This window comes from Anas acuta, chromosome Z (genome assembly GCF_963932015.1).
Source record: "Anas acuta chromosome Z, bAnaAcu1.1, whole genome shotgun sequence".
NCBI classification, from domain to species: Eukaryota; Metazoa; Chordata; class Aves; order Anseriformes; family Anatidae; genus Anas; species Anas acuta.
In genome coordinates, this window is record NC_089017.1 from 11,945,255 (window position 1) to 11,966,423 (window position 21,169).

The 21,169-nt window shown below is 36.5% G+C and overlaps 1 protein-coding gene across 6 annotated transcripts in view; it reads left to right on the forward strand.

The window, feature by feature from the left end:
- PARP8 (poly(ADP-ribose) polymerase family member 8) overlaps positions 1–21,169 on the forward strand; it is a 125,266-nt gene that overhangs the window by 65,500 nt on the left and 38,597 nt on the right. For 4 of the 6 annotated variants that reach the window (XM_068666671.1, XM_068666668.1, XM_068666669.1 and 1 more), the window contains 7 exons: positions 971–1,008; positions 6,207–6,296; positions 7,646–7,716; positions 10,043–10,120; positions 14,698–14,792; positions 17,864–17,924; positions 18,962–19,052. In XM_068666671.1, the coding sequence (XP_068522772.1) occupies positions 971–1,008; positions 6,207–6,296; positions 7,646–7,716; positions 10,043–10,120; positions 14,698–14,792; positions 17,864–17,924; positions 18,962–19,052 (524 nt within the window). Of the gene's footprint in view, positions 1–970; positions 1,009–6,206; positions 6,297–7,645; positions 7,717–7,749; positions 8,918–10,042; positions 10,121–14,697; positions 14,793–17,863; positions 17,925–18,961; positions 19,053–21,169 lie in introns of those variants that run through there. The other 2 variants (XM_068666670.1, XM_068666673.1) reach the window with 2 other exon arrangements.

Below are 21,169 nucleotides of genomic sequence, written 5' to 3' on the forward strand. Positions count from 1 at the left end.
ACTCACTACAGACATGAACACGCATCATGTATTATTTAAATGTGTACATTGACACATACAATTTATAGGATTTAGAATTGGAAAGAATATGAATTATACAACAGAAAGCTTTCAGCATGTTGCAGAGTTGAATTTTTTTAGGGCTAAATGAAGATGTATGTTACCCTTAAAATAAAAATAAAAATAAAGAAAATAAAAATAATAGGGTACTTAGATGACTAAGCAGACTACCATGTTCATTCTTACTGCTCTCAGTAGTGAATTTAGTGAGCATCTTGCTAGGTCTTAGGAAAAGCACATGTAGGCTGAGCTAGAGGATGAGGACAATATGTTTGTATCCCTCTTTTCTGAAGAGGTAGGCTCTGGTAATCCATGTGTTGAAGATGCTCTTTAGTGTTACTGTGGCTCTTTACAATTTGATTTTAACTCACCTTGACAGAGAGGTGTGGGTGTTAAATAAGATTGCCACAATTTTCATAAATACGCGGGTTTGAGGAGAGGAAGAAGCCTAAGCAATTCAGAGCTTGGCTGAAACTAAGAACATACAGCATGTTAAGGGCTTCATGCTGAGCTTTGAGTAAACCCCAGGAAGAAATGTGAGAAAACTGGGCTTTTCTAGTTCTGATGTTCACAGAGCAACTTTTTTTTTTTTTTTTTTTAGCATAAGTACATTGTGAAATACTACTCTAAAGTAAATATAATGCAGTCTTGATATTCTTTTTAAGAAAGTTGAAATCAGGATATGCCAATTTAGCCAAGTAAACTTGTAAACTTTCAAAATGGGCATGACTTTTTTTTTTAAATTGCAGTGCACTTCAAAAGCCATCAGTTGTTACCTTCTGTCCTGGAAACCATACGGCTCCTATAAATAAACATAAGATAATATAGGAACAGGAAAAAAGATCTTATGCCAGCAGTTATTCTTATTATTAATTCTGTTGTTTCTTTTTTTTTCTTTTCTTCTTTGCAGTGTATCCTATTCAGTGCATGTCTCGGAGGACTACCCAGGTACTGTGCAACATTCTTGTCCATGACACATATATATGTGTTACTGTAAATTACAACATTCAGATGAGAATATTTGAAAGGGTGTTAATGTGTTCCAGGTGCATCCTTGTGCTAATCACTTTCCATTAGTCAAATAATTTTCACAGTCATTTCTTCCTTTCAGGTATCATTTATCAACCGGGTCAGGGTGAGAAAACCTAGTTCACAAGTTTACTGAGACCAGAGCTTGTGATGCTTTCCGTGTCTGGAGCCAACACAGTGATAGAGGAGGGAGAAAGTGCCTGGCTCCTTTTTGGCATGGTAGATAAAGCTTGATCTTTCAAGAGGCTGAGCAGTCTGGCATGGGGCCAGCACAGCACTTCAGTGTGTTAAACCTTAATGAGACTGACAACTCACGTTCTTAAAATTAAGCCTGTGAACTGTGCAGTGCTGCTTTTCAGGGTCTGCAGGAGTCAGGGTTTGTGTACAGGTGTCTCTTTGGTAGCGTAAGCTCGCGAAGCTGTTCCCAGCTGCTCACTTCTGCCTCCCTGCCATACCCTGATCTGGGTTGGCAAAAGCAGTTATGTAACCACGTGGCCAACCTGTATGGTTGTGAATTATCCATGTGAAAGACAATCAGCCAAGAGCAAAAGGTAATATTAAGCTAACTTGTTTCCCTGATTTCCTTCACAAAGAGCCTTCACAGATATATTTATGGCACAGAGGTTAGCAGAAACAGGAGAGATAAATGGGACACTGTAAGCAGTGCTATATGGTAGTACTGCTGGATTGCATCACACTGTGTATTTTGTATCATAGGAATATTTAATAACGTAAATACTATGAATTATATGAAAGCCTCTCTCTTTATCATTATCCATAATATTTCCAAAAGATAATATTTCCAAAAGAAATATTTCCAAATATTTGTAAAAGAAATATTTCTTGATTCTTTTGGAATCTCTGAAGATGTGAGGTTTTACTCTTCTTCACTAATAAGCAGGCATACACTGTCTGGTCAAAATACCAGTGTTTGAAGCAGATTCAGAGAGAAATCAGTGTGTCAGTGATGATAAATACAGTTGATTCTGTTAAAGAATGCATACAACCTTTAAGAGAGAGATTTTCTTTTTTTTTTTTTTTTTTCACCAGGAAAAACTGCTACTAATAACGATCTATTCAACAGGTATTAAGTGTAGAAAGTGAGATTCATTAAGTACAGTCATACCACTTGTAAATTGATAGATTGGTTACTGGATTGGCCTGGCAATGAAAAGAACAAATAGTTCTTTTCAATAGTTAGAAAAAAATGTTGATGGTTTGTTCAATTAAGTGGCAGTACTGGATTTATTCATTTCAATGATTAAGGTATTACGCGCCCATAGAACTTATTCTCTGGGAACCCCTAAACTAAATGACAACACAGAGCACTGAACCAGCAGGTACTCCTGCAGCAAATGAGATTTCATCTCCTGGCAGGCAAGCTCTTCTGTCTGACAGACATCAAACCTCCCTTACAGATGCTCTTTGCAGCATGCCCTGATGGTCTACAGGCCTAAATGACTTTCACCCTGAAACCTAATGGGTATTCTCTGCAATCATCCGCTATTTTTTAAAGCCAGATAAAATTTGATCTTTTTACACTGTAGCTGACTTGGTGACAGGGAGCAAACCAGTTGTGCATGTTTACTGATTGAAATCTAACCCTTTGGGCCTTTGGAAGCACTGTTGTTGTATTTTTTTTGCTATCTCAAGCTTTCATGGTATGTACATCTGCTTTGTGAAGAAGAGATATCTAGTGTGTTAGGAATGATAATGACTCTTTGTCATTTTACAACATTGATGCTGAAAATACTCACTCTGATTTGGTGAGCCAGTGTCTTTGTCTCCTGTATTTGTACTAAATCTTTTAAGTTAGCCATGATCAGCAGCAATGTTATCCCTTTTCTGGCATGTATTTTAAGGGATATTTTAGGGACACATCAAAGCGAGGTGGTGTCAAGTAAAGAAACTCTCTACTGGTATCCTCCTCCTCAACTGGAATATGCCTTTCAAGCATTGTTGCTTGTTACTAGAGTTCAGAGCAGTAGATGCCCATCAGATAAGTTTCTCACTGGATAAGTCTTTACAGATCATGGTTTAAGTCAATTAGTGTGTAGCTGTATCAAAGTTGTATCCTTTAGAGATTAAGGGTGTGCAATACACAGTGGATCAAACTTCAAATACTAGCAGAAGACCATCAGAACTGATTATCAGATAAATCGCTAGTGTATGTAATAAATATATGGAGAGATAAAAGTGCTGCTTTACAAATGTTCATTCAGCCAGAAGTGATACCACAAGTGAATTTTAGATAGCATAAAAAGACCTTTGGGTACTGTGTATACTCTATCTCCCTGCACTGCTATTGTATATGCAGCATCACCACGTTGACACTGATAACAGTGTGCAGATATTGCTGAATTGCTTCATAAAGCATCAAAAGATTACAAACAGCTAAGCATTAAATCATACCTCTGGGAACCATAATATGACATGACAACTTTCAGTAATAGAATGTGTTTGAAAGTTTCATAATTGCAAGTGAAAGCTAAAAATATGCTCACAACGGTGCACTGAAGAAGTTAATCAGAAGAGTGTTGAGACAGTAGTGTCTGAAAGTTATTTATACATTGCTGAAAATGTGAAAATATAACTAAAAATTTTAGAGGCAGGTAATAACAGTTCAAGCAAAATATCTTGGTAACCATTTTCTCACAGCATTTACAAAAGTGGGGGAGAATAGTGCTCCTAAGGAGCAGTTACAGAATATAACATCAATGAGTAGACTAAAGTCCCTTTCATATGAGTGGATCATGACTCCTGTGAGAACCATTACAGCAGCAAGTATTTTGCTAATGAATATATGTTTTGACTGATACTTGCTAGCTGCCATAAACTTTTAGAACTGCTGTGGTCTTTTATCCTGGTGGTCTGTGGGTTATGGACACATTAACAAAAACATCCCTCTCTTAGACTGCGTTAGACTGCAGCAGAGATGGGGACACCCAGATTGGCAGTGAGGAATTGGTTGCCTACCTGCAACAGGTTCAGGCAGACTCCACCTAACTGTGTTGGAAATGGGATCTTGAAGAAAGCAGACCAAAACCAGTATCTTCATTTCAAGTTTCATTACACTGACAGGACAGGAAAGGAAAAACACACACACAGAAACAAATACAAAAAAAGCAGTGGTTGCCAAGTAGAAAAGGAAAACAAAAGCTTGGCAGTGAAAAATATTATACAGCTGCCACGAAAGAATGACAAGCAATGGGCATAAAATGTAATTAAAATCAATAAAACCTTAATTGAGTCAGCCTTTTTTTCCATATATTCTTGGTAATCATATATTCTGTACAGCACAGATTGCTGTATTTCCTACTTTTTCATATAGCAATACATTCTAGCACATGGATTTCCTTATCTGCACCCAAATAGTGAGAGCTGGCTAAATTTATTTAGATCTAAATGATGCTCTCTACAGCAGTAAGCTACGCTTCCAGACTTGGGAAAGGAGTGGGCATGTGTTGTATGCCCAGAGCCATCCAACGTGGTGATGCTGGCACTGAAACGGTGACGGCAAGGTGGAGCCTGCAAATAGAGGCAAGGCAGGGGGTCAGGGGGAGGGTGAGAAGCAGCTGCCCTGGGTGCATAGCTTACAGACTGACAAAAGTGGCAGGAGGAGTGAGTGCTGGCAGATGGCTGGAGGCAGCCCCTCTTACTCTCGCTGTGCCGTGGCTCTAAAACACGTCCCCGTGCCAAGCATGTAGCCGAGCAGATGCAGACTGAGCAGATGGAGCAGGTTGTGGTGCCCACGGAGTGCAGCACTCAGGGGAAAGTGGGGTCAGCCTCCGGGAGCAGCTACCTGCTCGCAGTATGTGTTTGCTGTGCTGTGCACAGACTACTTGGGTTACCTCACAGGACAGCGCAGGAGTGGAAGTAGGCGAAGGTGTGGGGTAGTGCCAGACATGGTAGCTCTGCGTGAAGGTGGCAGAAAGGCTGGTTCCCAGGTGGCAGGCTGGGAAAGCCCCACGTGCCTGTCTGTGCATGGCGGTGCAGCTGCCTGTCTGCAAAGGCAGAGTGGCACACCTGTGGGAACCGCTGATGCTGCTGCAAGGAGGGGGCAGCCTCCCTAGGGCTCAGTCTGGATGCAGACTTCCCAGGGCCACTGCAGTATAGGTGGTAAATTGCTGGATTTACGGATCAATTAATGTTTACATTATTTCTAGCATTCCACTGGAAGCACCGTGGTCAAAGGCTTTAAGACTTGGGTTGCAGCATTGTGTTTAAAAATGCATGCGAGTTCATGCCCTGTGCTGATGCGGAACCAAAGTGCTCAGAATCATGATAGATCAAGCCCTTTCAATTCTCTTACTAGCCTCTCTATCTCTGATTATCTTAATTGTCAGCCTTTCTGCTCTAGAGTGGAAAGTCCAATTTAGCCCAGATCATTAGAAAAAAAAATTTTAGTACTTTCATAGGCAGTTCAGCAGTTCATGTAAAATTAGCTTCTGTTCAGACTGCATAAAAACTTGCTGCTCCTTTTTTTTTGTTAGTGGAGATTTGGTTGGAAATAAAAAATCACAGTCTATTCCCACGTTTTATAAGAAAGTTTGAAGTGTGCTTTCAGTATTCATACCCGTACTGAAAGTTTTTGAAGGGAACAAAAGATTTTTTTTTACTGAATCAGGCACAAGAAACGTTCTCCATTGATGAGAAGATAATTCAAACATCCTTTTTGTGACTAACCAACAACGTGAGGCATATATATTTTGCATAATATGCTGTTAACAGCCAGCTCGCTGCATGTTTGACCAAGCCTAAGTGTTGGTATCAAGCATGACAGAAAATGTAGAACAAGTCTTCCTTTTGGAAAAGGTTGGCAACAACCCCCATGGGTCTTGGGACAGTTCTGAGCAATGCTTGGTACACTTCATGAAAGCTGTGATGTTGGAATGCAGGGGGTTTGGATGTATATTATTTGGTTCTTCCATCCTTTTGGTACTTTTCTTTTATGTACAATCTCTTCAGAAAAAGGCACAGCAAGAATATGATAGTGTTGGGTTTCCCTCATCATCTGGGAAGTGATTCATTATGATAGAAGGGTGGGTTGTGCAACGAGGGAAGGGACTGGCAGAGCACCACAGGACTTCAACATGCAAAGTGTTTTTCTTTTGTAGATAACACATATGTTTCCAGTTCTGATAACGATGAAGATGTGTTAGTTACAACAGAGCCAATTCCAGTAATTTTCCACCAAATTGCTACAGGTAATCTTATGTCCTGATTATTTTACCAAGTTCATATTTTGTGAGGAAGGACAAGACATTTCCCGTACTTGTTACTTGGAGATGTGTTAATGTGCGTACTTGTACAGCTCACTAGTTCTTCACAGGCTTGCTGTAGTAAATTGTCCTACATTTCAGAATAGAATAAATTAAATACTTCTTTTGGGGATCAACACAATTGTGTAGGCAGAATGTATTTTATTCCTTTAATGTCCTGCAGTCTGTGCTAAAGTAATTCTCCTCAAATACAGTTAGAGGTGCTTAATACTTCCCAATTATAAGTTTTCATGCTCACTTGCTTAAACCTTTATGAAATCTGTACCACTGGGGATGAAACAGTCTATAACTATCATTGCCTCTGGTGAATTATTTCAGAAAATTTCAAACAAAATGGTTCAGCTATTTCACAAATGAGACTACGGGAAAAAATATTTTTTCCAGTGATTTTGAGAACCTCTTCATTGGAAATTACATCCATACTTTCAAAAAAAACCTAACCAAACATTTAATACATATAATGGTATTTAGAGATTTAGGCACTTATAAAGAATATATAACCACAATCTCTCTATACTCCATACAGATTTTTTTAGACTTTATCAGCTAAATTCCTTGATGATTTCAGGCTATAGGAGAAACTGAGTAAAGTTTCTTCTATATGAGTAAAGTAAATCTAGCTGTTCTGCAGATAACTGTGTTTGACTTTGTGGTATTTTTATTATTGTTACAGAGCTTTAAGGTATTTTTGTGTGCATGTATAACACAGAATTACTTTGAATTCCAATGGAAAATCAATATGATTTTCAGTCTGTGATTTCATTTATATAGTAAATCAAGAATAATTTTACTAAAGTGGCACCCTAACAAAAACTGGTTGTAATAGCCTGAAGTTTAGGATTTTATTAAATTTTATTAATTTGAATAGATTAAATTTTATTTGCAAATGTGTACGTAATTTGAAAAGTAAAGCCTATCATTTAAAATAAAATCTAAACCTATATTTTGTATATAAGTCAATCTGATTTAATTATTGTAGCGGGCTTTTGATCTTTCATTCTTTTCATTCTTTTTTTACACAGAAGTTTAAATTACTGATTGGGAAAACAAAATATCCTGAATGGACCAGCTGAATTTCATTTCACAGTTAAAAACATGAGTATTCTGAAACGTAGTCTCTTGTTAATTTTAGACTGTTGTATTGTAAACACTTTGGTGTCCTTCATACCTGTAACTTAGATACTTAACTATTTCAACCAAGTATTTCAAGTCAGTATATATACAAGTATTTCACATTTTTCACAGATGTTCTCTATTTTCCCTTTTATTTTAAGAACTAAGAAAAACCAGCGATGTCAACTATTGCTTATCCATAAAATCAAAATTACAGAGGGAGAATGGAGAGGTATGTATTTCTTGTATGTATATTTTAACAAAAGATATTTTAAGAAACAACAGAAAATAATATGTAATGGAATAGAATTCCTGTCAAATGCACCCTTACAAGACATTTTGGAAGAAATGTCTTGGCTTACTTAGCGCACTGCTGTGGCCTACAGCAATCCCACTGGAGTCTCTGGAACTTTTCCTGACAATGTTCACTGTAAGTAATATCTGGAGTGTGAAGGTTTTTCAGTCATCATTGTATTTGTGCTGTACCTCTGGTATGGGCCCCTAACTAGTCTCACTGAGATGATATTAAGAAAGAAATGGCAGTAAAAGATGAGGTCTTCAGGGGCTGACAGTGTTAGAGCCTCAAAGAAAGTACCACATAGGCTCCCACCATGACTGGTGGAAGAGATTGAGCACAGTATCAAAAATTCAAGTGCTTAACTTCAAGACTTTCTCTGATAATGCTGATTTCTGGATTAGGAATATTTGTTTTATGACTAATGCCTTTTAGGCTGTGATCTGTATTTTATTCCAGAAAAAAGGGGCTAAGTATGATCAGATGGGTAATGGATATTAGTTGTTTGTTGGCTAATGGATAATATTGGATAATGTATATGGTTGTTTGTTTTCATTATGTGAAATTCCATTTGATTTTAAAAGCTGGACTTGGAAATATTTTGATTCTACTGCCACATAATTGTATGCAATGCTCTGTAAACATTAAAAGTTTAAATGCAGTATTTACCCTTTTGATGCAGAATTTACCCTTTTGATTAAAACTTTGAGATATAGTTAAGTTTCCATGGGACAGACTTTTGAGTTTTTCCTTTTTTTTTTTTAATTGAACAAAGGTGCATAAGTATAAAAACACTGAAAAAGCCTTTAAATAAGTTGCTAACACTGTTGGCTTGACAGTTAGAAATCTGAGTTAGGATAGGGTGGGTTTTATACTGTTCTCATGTGAGAGTTTCATTTCTCTTTAGTTGGTATTGATTTTTTTTTGTTCTCTTGGGTTCTGTTTTAACACAAACTTCCCCTTTAGCTAGGGTTATTATTAAACAAAGATGATTGAAGTCACTTTATTTCTTTTTAGTAAGGTAGAAGGAGATACGAATTTTATGCCTTACCTCAAAAAATCGCTGTGAAATTGGCTGAAATACAATTTTTGTTCTATGTGTACATGTAGTAACTACAGAAGGACTTTAGAGGTAAAGGTAAGGAGGTGGGATTGTATTGTCTGACCATAGAAATTGGTGATGAGTATATTTGACATTTATAAATGTAGGGCATTTTGGGGTACCTTCTCTTCTTTGATTCACACGTCTGATTTGTATTCCGTTGTGACAGTTCTGTGTATCATGGAATCATTTAATAGTTTGGGTTGGAAGGGACCTTAAAGATTGTCTAACACAGGAATGTGTAGGACATAAACACAAAATGTGCAAAAAGTACATGGTGTTTGGATTGAAGTAAAGAGTTAAGATTTTATCAGGTATTCTTTATGGGATCGTTGTCAGAACAGAGCCTAGAAATAACTAATGTATTATGAGAAACAAGGATTAATATTTTTAATTAATTACATAATTATAACTAAAGGCTTCATTGGTAACAAGCAGAATATAACTCTGCAGTTCATGCTAAGTTGAAGTCTGTACCATAAGTGGTTCTATTTACTTGCGTGCAATTATTCACAGAGCAGCCTATTTAGAGCAGGTTTTACTTGGGTAAGCATATTACTTTCTAATCTTTAATTTTCAAAGTCTTAGAACAGAGGCAGTCAGAAAATTAAGTTTTAACTTTCCTGGAAACAGGCTGGTACTTTTGTTGCAATAATTAAGTGGAGATTTGTCAGAGTTTTTCACAGAAAGGGACTTAAAGGATCCCATGCTTAGGCTTGAATTATTTCCTTAAACTATTAGAATTGATTTACCAGAATCAAGTTAATTAAAACTATATTAGGTCACTGAAATGCTTAGTGAATTAAGTACAGAACCTCTGTCTTGGTGGGTAAAGTATGCTTTGTTTAGCGGGACCACAGGGTGAAGTAGTCCTGAATATTCTAGTCCAATTCCTAAAATTCCACACTGTCTGTATCCTCTGACAAAGTATTTTTCTCTGACATACATTCAGGGTTGTTTTCTTGTGCCCCAACAGTGTGTGTAAGCTTTGTCTGCTCTTTCACTATGCTTAAAATCGGCCCATAGTACTCCTCATGAAAAATAAAATGTTTATTGTGTGCATAGAGATTATTTGCAGAATACACTCTTCCTGCACTCAGAACAATAAATGCAAGACAGAGATACTGCTTTTATCATTGTTAATTTTCATTTTTAATTAAGGAGTCACAGCACAACAGCACACTTGAAGAAGATTCTGAAGGGGATAATGATTCTGAGGAATTTTATTATGGAGGACAGGTAATGAAGGATATTTTGCAAATGTTTCAAATTTATATCTGAAAGCTTCTGTGGTTCATTCTATTACAAATTTTGGATAATTAATTTCATCTGTTTTTTCAATGTGTGAATGTAATGTAATATAGTATTTTACAATAAAAGTAAAAGTATTGAATATGTTATGCTGTATAATCATGTCAAACTTAAAATAAGGTGAGCTCCTTTGCATTTGTAAAACTGCAAGAACAGAAAATCCAGCTGTTCTTTGGGATGTTTGAAAATAGAAGCCAGTTGCTTTTTTCCAGGAAATAGACATTTACTCTTTACAGCATATCCCATTATTGATATAAATGGGAAGTCAGGCTAGATCCAAATTTGTTTCCTGCTGGAGGGTTGCCATTTTGTAAAGTCAAGAGCACTGCAATTTAATGGTAAAAAATGGTTATTACAAAACAATTTTAATCTAGGCAACAATCCATTCTTTCTCTGAGGTCTACAGTTAAATTCACCTTGAAAAATGCTACATATTTTTAGATAAATGTGCAGCTCTGTTTTCCTTCTTGTTCTCTTAGCAGAATTAGTTATTATTACACCCTGTGATGTGCTGGGAAATAAAATCTCTTTATATCTTTTTCTTTTGCAACGTCAACAGAACACGCTGCTAGCTTTCTTTATTCAGATTTTTCTTATCACTGTAGTCTAAAGATTGCCCCAAAGGAATCATTCCTCACTTACGTTTTTAGAACTGTTTGTTTTGATGAACGTTCTAGTGAATTACAGCTGGCGTTTATGAAAGTTGTTGCTACCTACGCCCAGAGGCTGAAGCCATCCACGCCCTGGGAGTGCAGAGTGAGGCTGCAGGAGCGTGACGGCAACGCCGGCCGGTTGGGTTGCAGCAGGGTGTGCGGCATGCTGATGAGCAAGCAGGGCATTGCTGAGCTTCTCCTTCAGTAGTGTGGTGGGGCTTGAACACAAAATATGAGTTAAAGTGCATTATGTTTACAGTAAAGTATAGAAATCCCACCCCTAAAAAGCTACAGAAAGTGCTACTGAAACTGGAACTGAAATAATGTATTTTCAGTATCAGAAAATGACTGATGGGGGTACAGACTCACGTTCACTTGAGAAATGACTGCAGTAGTTGCCTCTCTTCCTCTGCCTATTAGTATAGCCCCGCAGAGTGCTGGAGGGGGCTGTGTACACATACTTCAATGCAAAGACCAGTATCTTGTTTTAATCTGCCTGAGAGGAAAATTCTTGTTATTTTTGCCCTGTGGTGATGTATTGTGTGTACTGGCTTCATTTTTCAACTCTACTGAGAGAGCAATAACCTCAAGGTGAAGGAAAAGCCAGCAAGCAGCTGGGAGTGCTTGCTTCTCGAACCAGTGCAACTACATTTGGTAGAGGATGCCTGCCAGTGCCCAAATGGATGAATAAATGTTAACACTGCCTATGAGATATGAACAGAGAGAACAGTAAATCATTTTGCAACGTGTAAAAGAGCTGTGTAATAGCAACTACAGGCCAGAATTCAGTTGACTTATTTTTGAGGTTGGAACTGCATTATATTGCTGTTCTTTGGGCTACTGTATTTAATTGAAGGAACGATTATAGGAAAAAAAACAACAGTAAAATTGTAGTTAAATAGCAATAAAAAAAAGATTGTGGATAATTGTAAATGTCTTTAGAATGGAACACTCCAAAAGTGATAAAAGGAGAAGAAACTAACAACAACAAAAGACATCCTCAAAAATGTATTTATCAGGTGGAAAAAAAAAAAGTCATGGTCAGAAAGATGAAATTTTAAGGAAAATCTATAGATTGAAGTAGCTAAGGACTTAGGAATTAAGTATGAAACCAGGCACTGAGCTAAGTTCCTTGAGAGATAAAAAAACAGTCCTTTTTCAAAGAAGGTAATTGTAAGAGTTATTAAGTGGGCACCACATGTATTGGGATTCAATAATATGGAAATAGAAAAAGTAGTTGACAATATATGCAGGGAACAGGTAAGGTAAGCTGCTTTTGAGACAAGTGTTTTCTGTGCCCACAGAGAAGGGGGACAAAAATGTTGACATTAACAACTATGAGAAATAGCTACCAGTGCAACTCTGTGTGACACAGTTGGAAAAGGCGGAGGTCAGGGTTTATACTAACATTTCTAAGTGGTTACAGCTGGAAAGACAAGAAAGCAACTGATGATGAAACAAGGAGCATGGGAAATTGCATTTGATGGGCAGTGAAAACAAGATACGACCTTTTGGTCATAAATTAAATGCTTGTATCTGCTTCCTATCCACCTGCTTGTAATCCTCCCTAAGGATTTAATGGATAAATACTTTTAAAGTAGCTAAGTGATTCAATAGCCTAAGTCCTATTGATTTTCAATGGGATTTAGGTCTGTAAATCACTTAATCTCCTTTAAAAATGCAACCTTTTGTCATTATATTGGACAGAATAATCTGAATCAGGTCTCAGATTAAATACCAGGACTTTCTAAACACAGATCCTTCAGACACAGCAAAGTTATCAGATTTTTAGCTTTTATTTTCACTTTCTGGGCAGCTCTTTGTTAATTCTTACTTTGAATCTCTATCTTACACATTTGCAATAGAGAATAGCAGTTTGAAATAGTAATACTACAGATTTTGGTGCTTTCTCCCTCTCTTGTGCTTCAGTTACAGAACATACTTGCAAATTCAGATACACAAAACTCTGGCAATCTCCCCTAGATTGCATGTCTGTGGCACTAATTTAGGGGTGGAAAATGGTGGTCTTACAGTTTGCCAGAACAGTGCTTTGGTCCTTTCTGGAGTTCATTAGCTCATACCACCAGAAAATAGATAGAAGGCAGTATTCTGAGCAATTTAGTGTTTTGCATAGTGTTCCATTTGGATTTTATTATTACTTATATGTTAGAGTGGTTAAAAAAATGTGCTTTGGGAGCAACAAAGTGATGGGTGAACCATGGTTATAATCTGTGAAAACATTGCTGTGCTTTCTTTGGAAGTAGAACAGCAATTGCTTATGCATATTTAAACAATTCATTTTTGAGTAACGATATATACATATATATATATATATATATATATATATTTACATATTCAAAGGTTTGTTTACTCCCACCTGAAGTAAAATAAAAATAAATTAGTAAAGGTTTTGTTCCTATGCTTGTCTAGGTGAGAAACTTTTCTGACGTGCCTATCCATACAGAGCAGGGATAGCTGGTTTATACCTTTCTGGTTGGGAATATCATCGATAGCTCAAAGTATGTTCACATGCTATGCTGATGAACTTCTTAATGTTTGATGAAATCTATGTCTAATCAAATTATTTGCTAATTTTCGTAAGTAAAAAGTGATCAAGTGATTATTATTTTAATTCAATTGAAATGTATTGAATTAGGTATGTAATGAAAAATACAGCTCCAGATATCAGAACTGAAGTGCTACAGCACTGAGGTCAGGTAGATTTGGATGTACAAACTGAAGAACATTACTGCGGTTACATAGACCTCTGCAATAGCAGGAACACTCAGCAGGATTCATGTGTAAGGATATATTTATGTGTCTAAAGGGATAAATTGCACTCTTGTGCTCTGCTGTCTGAATTTGTCAAAGGTACAAGCCAAGTCTTTTTCTCATTTCTGAACGTGCCCAAATTACGAGATCACTGACTTTAGTGGAATTACTGTTTTTCTAATTGGTGTAAAGAAGTAGAGTCAGGGTCATACAATCACAAGCATACTGCTTAATGAGAAGGTAGTAATTGACTTTTAATAGATTGTTACAAGCCTAATAAGGTATTTTTGTCCTTGCAGAAGATAAGAGGATATTTAATTATTTTGACTTCATACAATCCAACTAGACAAGCACACAAGTTTTTTCTTTATAGTATGAACACTAGACATAACCATAACCACTCTTCATAAAACTTCGTGAAAAAAAATGTGATGACATCTCAGTATATGTTTCTTTAGACATTATCTGGTAAAAAATGCTTAAAATTGGAAGGTGTTTTTTTTATTTTTTTCTTTTTTATTTTTAATCTGACATCATTGCACTGGTGGTTTCAAATGTAGCAAATGTAACTAAGATGTTGAGAGACTTAGTGCATGGAATAGTGTCATGCTTCTCTTCTTGAGATCATGCCATTCTGTGTCCAAAATATATGAGAGTGTGACAACAAGCAAGAGGGAGCAAACCTTTGTCCTTTTGTAGTTAGACTGGAATTGTATAACAGGAGTTATCTTATTCTCCTTCCACTTGCCAGGTTAAAAATGCACAAGTGTCAAGAGGCCCAGAATAGTCCCCAGGACAAGATAGAATAGAGGCATCTATCTATCTTTGCATCTTTTCTTCCACAAACAGGAATTGGGCCATCTGTAGTTCTGATACAGAGGTGCCTGCTTTGCAAATCTCATTGCTTAGAAGAGCTAGACCACCTCAGTGCTTCAGCTTATCAACACAATGTCCTTTCTGAGCATGGCATTAAGAAATCTTTATGCAGCACGTTTTGCAAGGAGAGCTGTCATGAGCCTATATCAGATGCCAGTAATGAAATAAATAAGAACTCCTACAATTTTGCTATTGTTTTGGTAGGTTAGCTATGATGGAGAACTTCACAAGCACCCACAGTTGGAAGCTGATTTGACAGCAGTGAGAGAGATCTATGGACCTAATGCAGTATCTCTCAGGTATGTCACCTACCCTTCTGTATTGTGGAACCTGTCACATGTTGGAGGCTGTTTTGTGTAAACTTTCCCTCACTGCCAAAACACAAGTCTTCTCTGAGCTCTGTATATTGTGGCAAAAGGAAGGGGCACTCATAGCTAGCAATAATGCAGTATTTGGCTTCATTTTTGTGGCAGAGTATTCAAACAACTAACTATGCTTGGAACAGGCCCTGGAAGCTTGTTCTAAAATACTGTTCTTTGCACTTCAGTAGGCATTTGATCAAGCTGTTGTATGTTGTTGAAAATTACTATTCATCAGAACTCTAAACCCTTGTTAAACTTTTTATTTGTCATATTCTGTCTTCTGCCCTGGGGGTGGAACAAGAGATTTACTAGATGTTGTCCCTAGGCAAAGATTGAAGGAGTTGATTTTGTCTAGTCTGGGGAGAAAAAAAAAAAAAAAAAAAAAAGAAAAAGAAAAAGAGAAGATTTAATAACAGTTGTTCTTCTTCAAAAAAAAAAAAAAAAACTTAAAAAAATGGTGATCAAGTGTTCTCCATTGTCACTGTGAGAGATACAATAAGAAAGTCTGTTAGAAACAAACAAGAATTTGGTTAGATTTTAGGAAAGCTTTCTAATTGTAATGAGGTGGGAAACTGAAGAATCCTACACAAGGAAATAGTGGAACCTTGGTCAGGGGTGAATTGCAAAGATAAATTACACAAAAATTCTTTAGGGCATATATGAATGTACCTGATTCTGCAGCAGCATATAGCTTTATGGTATGTTTTATTCACTTCAGGTCTTTTTTAACTTCATTTTCCATCTATGTAATTATTAATAATTGAATTAAAATAACAGAGAAGATGTAACAGACCTGTCAGAAACATTACAATTAAAATAACAAAATTGTTATATAAACAAAGTAATAAAATACAGAGATTATAACCTTAAGCATACATATATTGCAAGTAACAATAACATCTGTTATTTTAGAGTGTGAGAGTATGTGTACAACTGTGATGTACGATGCCTTTTGAAATTAAGTGGAAATTCATTACATTTTTAGGACCTGGAGAATTAAAATCCAAATGGTTGTGTATGGGTTTAGGAAATGAATTAGATAATGTTTAGGTTCCAAACTGATAACTATGAAATTGATAATACCCCTTGATAGCATGCTTCCTAAGGCTTCTAAAATTGAGTAATGGTAAATAACCTTTCAAAACCTTAATGAATCTAATACATTCAATCAACTGTTTCAGTGGATGCATTGTGATCTCCTCAGGCTCACTGTATTAGAAATTGGCATTTGTGGTTGCTTTTGGTGTGTGGAAAGCTTCCATGCTTCTTGTACTCTGCAGTTGAAAATACACGTGAATTCTTGGAAATTGTAAGCACAGCATTAAGCATTCAGTTTCATCCCTCTCCAACAGCTACACTTCTCTGACTGCAACAGGCCTGTCTGACAGTGACACCCACTAAAATGCATTTCTTAGAGAGTTGAACCCTATTATTCAGTAGTCTCCTACTATCAGAGTGAACTTTACATATATACAGAAGGGGAATTCCTAAACCTGCATGCTTTTTACCACAGCCCTTTGAAAGGTGGCCACCAACCTTTAAGAAAGGCATCTGGACCAACTCTTCAGTATCTACTTACATTACTTAAGCATTAATAAACAGGATCTCTGGAGCTTCAAAATCAAAACATGTTCCTGGAGAGATTGTGGGCAGCAGATCATAAGCTTCAAGCACTAGAAGAAAACATGATTTCTTCCTTGCTTTTAGCTTGAGGAAGTAAACCATCATGTCTCTAAAATCCATTTTCTATGATGGTAATGGAGTGCAGGCAAAGGTATTTCAGTGAATATGGAAATTCCAAAGTTGTAACTTATTTTTATCTTCTCCTTTCTTATACTAGCATTTCTGTGTTTAGTTGGTTCAACTCCATTCCTGTTTAATTAATAAAATTAAGCTTTATTCTAACATTTTGAATCTATCATGTGAGTAACACCAGCCTGTGTTCATAAGTATTACTGGTGAGTTTACAGCAATCTGTTCTTTGGATCTTCAAGAAAATTAACAACATCTGAGATCAGCTATCTCCTAAGAAAAATACTTCTGTATTTCAAGGTTACCTTATCAACTTCATTTATGCACAATTGCTACAATGCACTCTTAGTATACTGTGTGCACTCTTTTTAGTAGGAAAGCAATGAATTCATTGTGAGAAGTGTGTAAATGCAGTGTAAAGCCAAAATCCAGAGACTAGGAGTGTATCAACGAATCTGTGAAAAACTGGAAGTTATTTCACTTTTATAGAGTTATCCAGTCAAGTAATTAAAATAAAAGTAACTTTTGTTTAGGTATAAGAATGAATATTTTCTAGCCCTATTTTTCAGAAGTCTTCAAATACCTTGGTGGAGGGCAATGAGAGTGGGTCAGAAAATAAGAGGGAAAAGAGTTACACTTTAAGATTTCATATGGCAATGAAACACCTATGAGCATAAATTAAATCTGCACCTTAGAGATTCCAGGAATACTACAGGTGACAGATGAAGTAAGGTAGCTATTGCCTTGAGCACGTTACAGGGCAATCGGCATGTTTTGACAAATAAATACCCTGAATGTAAGAAGCAAGCCCACAGGTATAATGTGCCACGGTCAGGGCTTTGTTTTTGTCTTCAATTATTTATCTCAAGCCTCTGCTTAGGTTACTGGCTGTTAACCTAAAAATCAACTAGGATTTTCTTTTGTCATAAATAACAACAGTATATGACCATTATTGTTTCCTTGATTTATTTGTGCAGTACATCAAAGGTACATGGCAGTGATGGAACAAAAATTTTGGGGAATTATTAAATAAAATAAAAACAAATAGCCTATTTAAGCAAGGTAAGAAAGAAAGTTGCAGTACAGCAGATGTTCACCCAATGGAAATACTGATCCAATCTAAGTAAATGTGTATTTTATAATCATTCTGATTTTACAGCCAAGATTATCCTTTATAAAATCTTCCCAGTTATAAGTACTCCTGGGCTGAGGAGTATTTTAAAGAGTTCTAATGTAATGTAATTCTTTCCTTTCAGGGAATATGGAGCCATTGATGATGTAGATATTGATCTGCATATTGATGTTAGCTTTCTTGATGTAAGTAATCTAATCACAAAATTACATAATGAACATTAATACCCATTTAATTCTGCTACACATCAGGCACTCTAGACAACTACTGAGACTTGCGTTTTTCCGAGGCTTGACCTTCACAAGTGGCTGTGACGTTAATGATTGCTACCTAGTGGAAAGATTTCCTTTTCATTTTACGGTCATGTTGTTAAGATGTGTTCTAGGCTTTTATTTACTGCTTGTGTATTTCCTTTAAAACATGCTTTGTAAATGGTAGATGTTTTAACTGATGTAAATGAAATACATTTCTTTTTTTACTATCCTAGACATTAGTTAGGTGAAAGCACTTCATAGAGTCCTGGAGAGAACATGACCTTGGCTAGAGATCTCCTGTCTGCTTCTCACATCCGCAACTGATTAGGGAGAGGTTTGAGTGGCAAAGGAGACTCAGGACAGTGGTGCTGTCAACTGGCAGCATGGCTTGTGTAACTGTAATGCTGACATTAGCTCCACACTTCCTCACCTCATCTGTGCAGTAACTTCCTGTGCTCTAGATGCAGAATGAAAAGTAGTGCTATTAGGGGCATCATTACCTTCTGTACAGATGTATTATATTCTCAGGTCAGCACAGCACAGAAGATAGTTTTTCTTGGGCTCTTTTAAAATTAAGAGAACCTGATTATACCTTGAATAATTTTAATCAGTCTTAAGAAGGAGCAAACATTTCCTTTGCCCTATGTTACAGGTTCAGTGTCCTTTCCATCTTTATTTGCTCCTTTGCTTCTCAGCTTTGAAGCAGTATGTGAATGTAGTGTCATGTAGAAACCTGTGTTCAGTTTAAATGGGCATATTCAAGGACGGGAAACAGTCTAACACTGCTCTTAAGAGCATTAGCAGGCAATAGTTTGTCTGAAGTCTCACGTTTAAAGTTGGAGTAGATATCCCATGATGGGTAAGTGGATGGATAGTGTTTATACCAGCCCCTAATATAGACTAGCAAAATGCAACGATTCTTCACGATGTCTAATGGTATCTGTTGTTTTCTTTTTATCTTGAACTAGGAAGAGATTGCTGTGGCTTGGGATGTAATTCGCACAGAGCCCATAGTAGTGCGACTGCACTGTTCGCTTACACAGTACTTAAATGGCCCAGGTTAGTCACCTATGTATTCTTCATATGCCATGTTTGTTGTCTCAGTCTCAGCCATATCCTAAGTGACAGATACCCATTTACTGCTAAATCTTTGACCCTTCATGTACTTAAATCTTTTGCTGAGAGCAGTCTTGCTGGTGTGAAATCGTTATATGTATTTGCAAGACTAGGCCCTAATATTGGCATGTATATCTAGTTTAAACTCCTGAAAGCTGAGTTTAGGAATTTGTTTTCTTGATATCCTTTGAAATGCAGCTGTTTCCACTAGGAACCTGAGGGTTTATGAATAAATGTCTACAGTTTCTAAAGTGATTTTCTGACTTTGGAAATCAGGGATCGTCTTCTCAGATGCAGATACTACTGATTAGGTGTACATGCACAAATCTATGGAGCGCATTAATATACCCTTTTTCATATACCTTTTGAAGAACTAGACCATGATAATTATACTGTCAGCTTCTGATTTTTATATGAACATATGTATTCTTGGGGATCTTTAAATTTGAATGAGATTTTTGAACGCTATGTTGACATCCTACTCTCTGGTTGTTCAGTAAAGCTTCCTCATGACAGTACAAATATCCCAACTCATGAAGATTCAGCTGAGAGAGAAGATTTGGAAACATTCATATGCAATAGTCAACTTCAGCTATATTTTTACAGAGTAAAGTCAAGAAGTGTGTGACTTGGATCATAACTTGCCTGGATTTGGAGGATTCCAGTGCAAGCTGTCAATTCAGGCTTGTATCTGTAGGAGAATTCTGCCTCTGCAAATTGAATAGATATTTCAAGTCATAATGTGTTTAACAAAATCTGTCCCAATGAGCTATTTTTATAGGATATGTTGTCTGCTGATGCTAACTATCAGTTATATTCTGTTCGTTCCAATGAGCATTTCGTTACAACCCCTTATTTTTTGCTCGACTTTGGTCCTTTTGCCTGTATTTTATTGCTTTGATCTTTTATTAATTCTGGAGATCTTAAAATAGTTATTTGCCATAGCAAGTATCAGTGTTAGTATTCAGAATATTTCTATCAAAATGTAATTTTTAAAAGTGCAGCAAATAAGAGAGACTGAAGTGTGAAGAGCATCATGCAATAAGAAATGATCCAGTTAAATGAGAAGTAACAAGAGTTATCTTCTGCACTGCTGACAAGGTTAAAACAGGACGTTTAGTTCTCAGTCCTGCAGCTGACTGATTATGGTGGCACTTGAGTACTGAGGGGCAAGATCAGGGCCAGAGTCAAATGCTCCTTTGTTACGTCTGCTGTTTCAGCCATGCCTCTTTATTTACCAGAAACAGCAGAATGAAATCCACAATCTTTTGTGTAAATAAGGCTCTTTCTCTGAATACTTCTTTTGCTCCTTGGATATGTTGTTTTGAGATTACCAAGTCACAACTCTGTGACACATATATTTCTCTTTTAATACTTCCTGTTGTCTGATAAAAGAAACAAGTTTCTTGTGTGCAGTATACTCCAAGGCACAAAGGGGGATATTTTTACCACCTTCCAGCTGTTTACTATCTTGATTTTACACAGTCATTCTTCTAGTTAATGACTTTTTTCATTGTTTTACCTGAGAGCAGTTTCTCCCCCAGGCCTTAGAAACCTATCTGAGATTAGGATTAATCAGCCTTTGAGGATACTGGGCTGTCTCCTCTGATTTTAGAGTTTAGACAAGAATTACAGTCTGGACATCAGATTTTAAAATTGGTGAAACTAAGTGTGGTAATTCTCTCTGAAGATAGTCCACACCCTACCAAGCATCCCAAATTTGAAAATCTAAGGACATTGCTATCCCTAATCAAGTAATTTCTTCCTTTTGAAAAAATCATCAGTTTATCTTTAAAAGATGAGGTTATATTTGAGTAAGAATATTGGGGCAAGCATTTACAGTGTTTTGAACTAAGTGAAATTGGATGGCAAGTTTATATACACTGCATTTTATTTTTTAAATTAATTTGTAAAAGGGAAATTAAGAGATAAACTGGCATTCTGGTTAAGAGTGATCAGAATAATACAGATTTAAGTACTGATTTTCTAAGAAGAAACCCCAGATTTTTTTTGTTTTCATTCCTTTTTATTTTACTATGGTCATTAGTTCCTTATGTAAT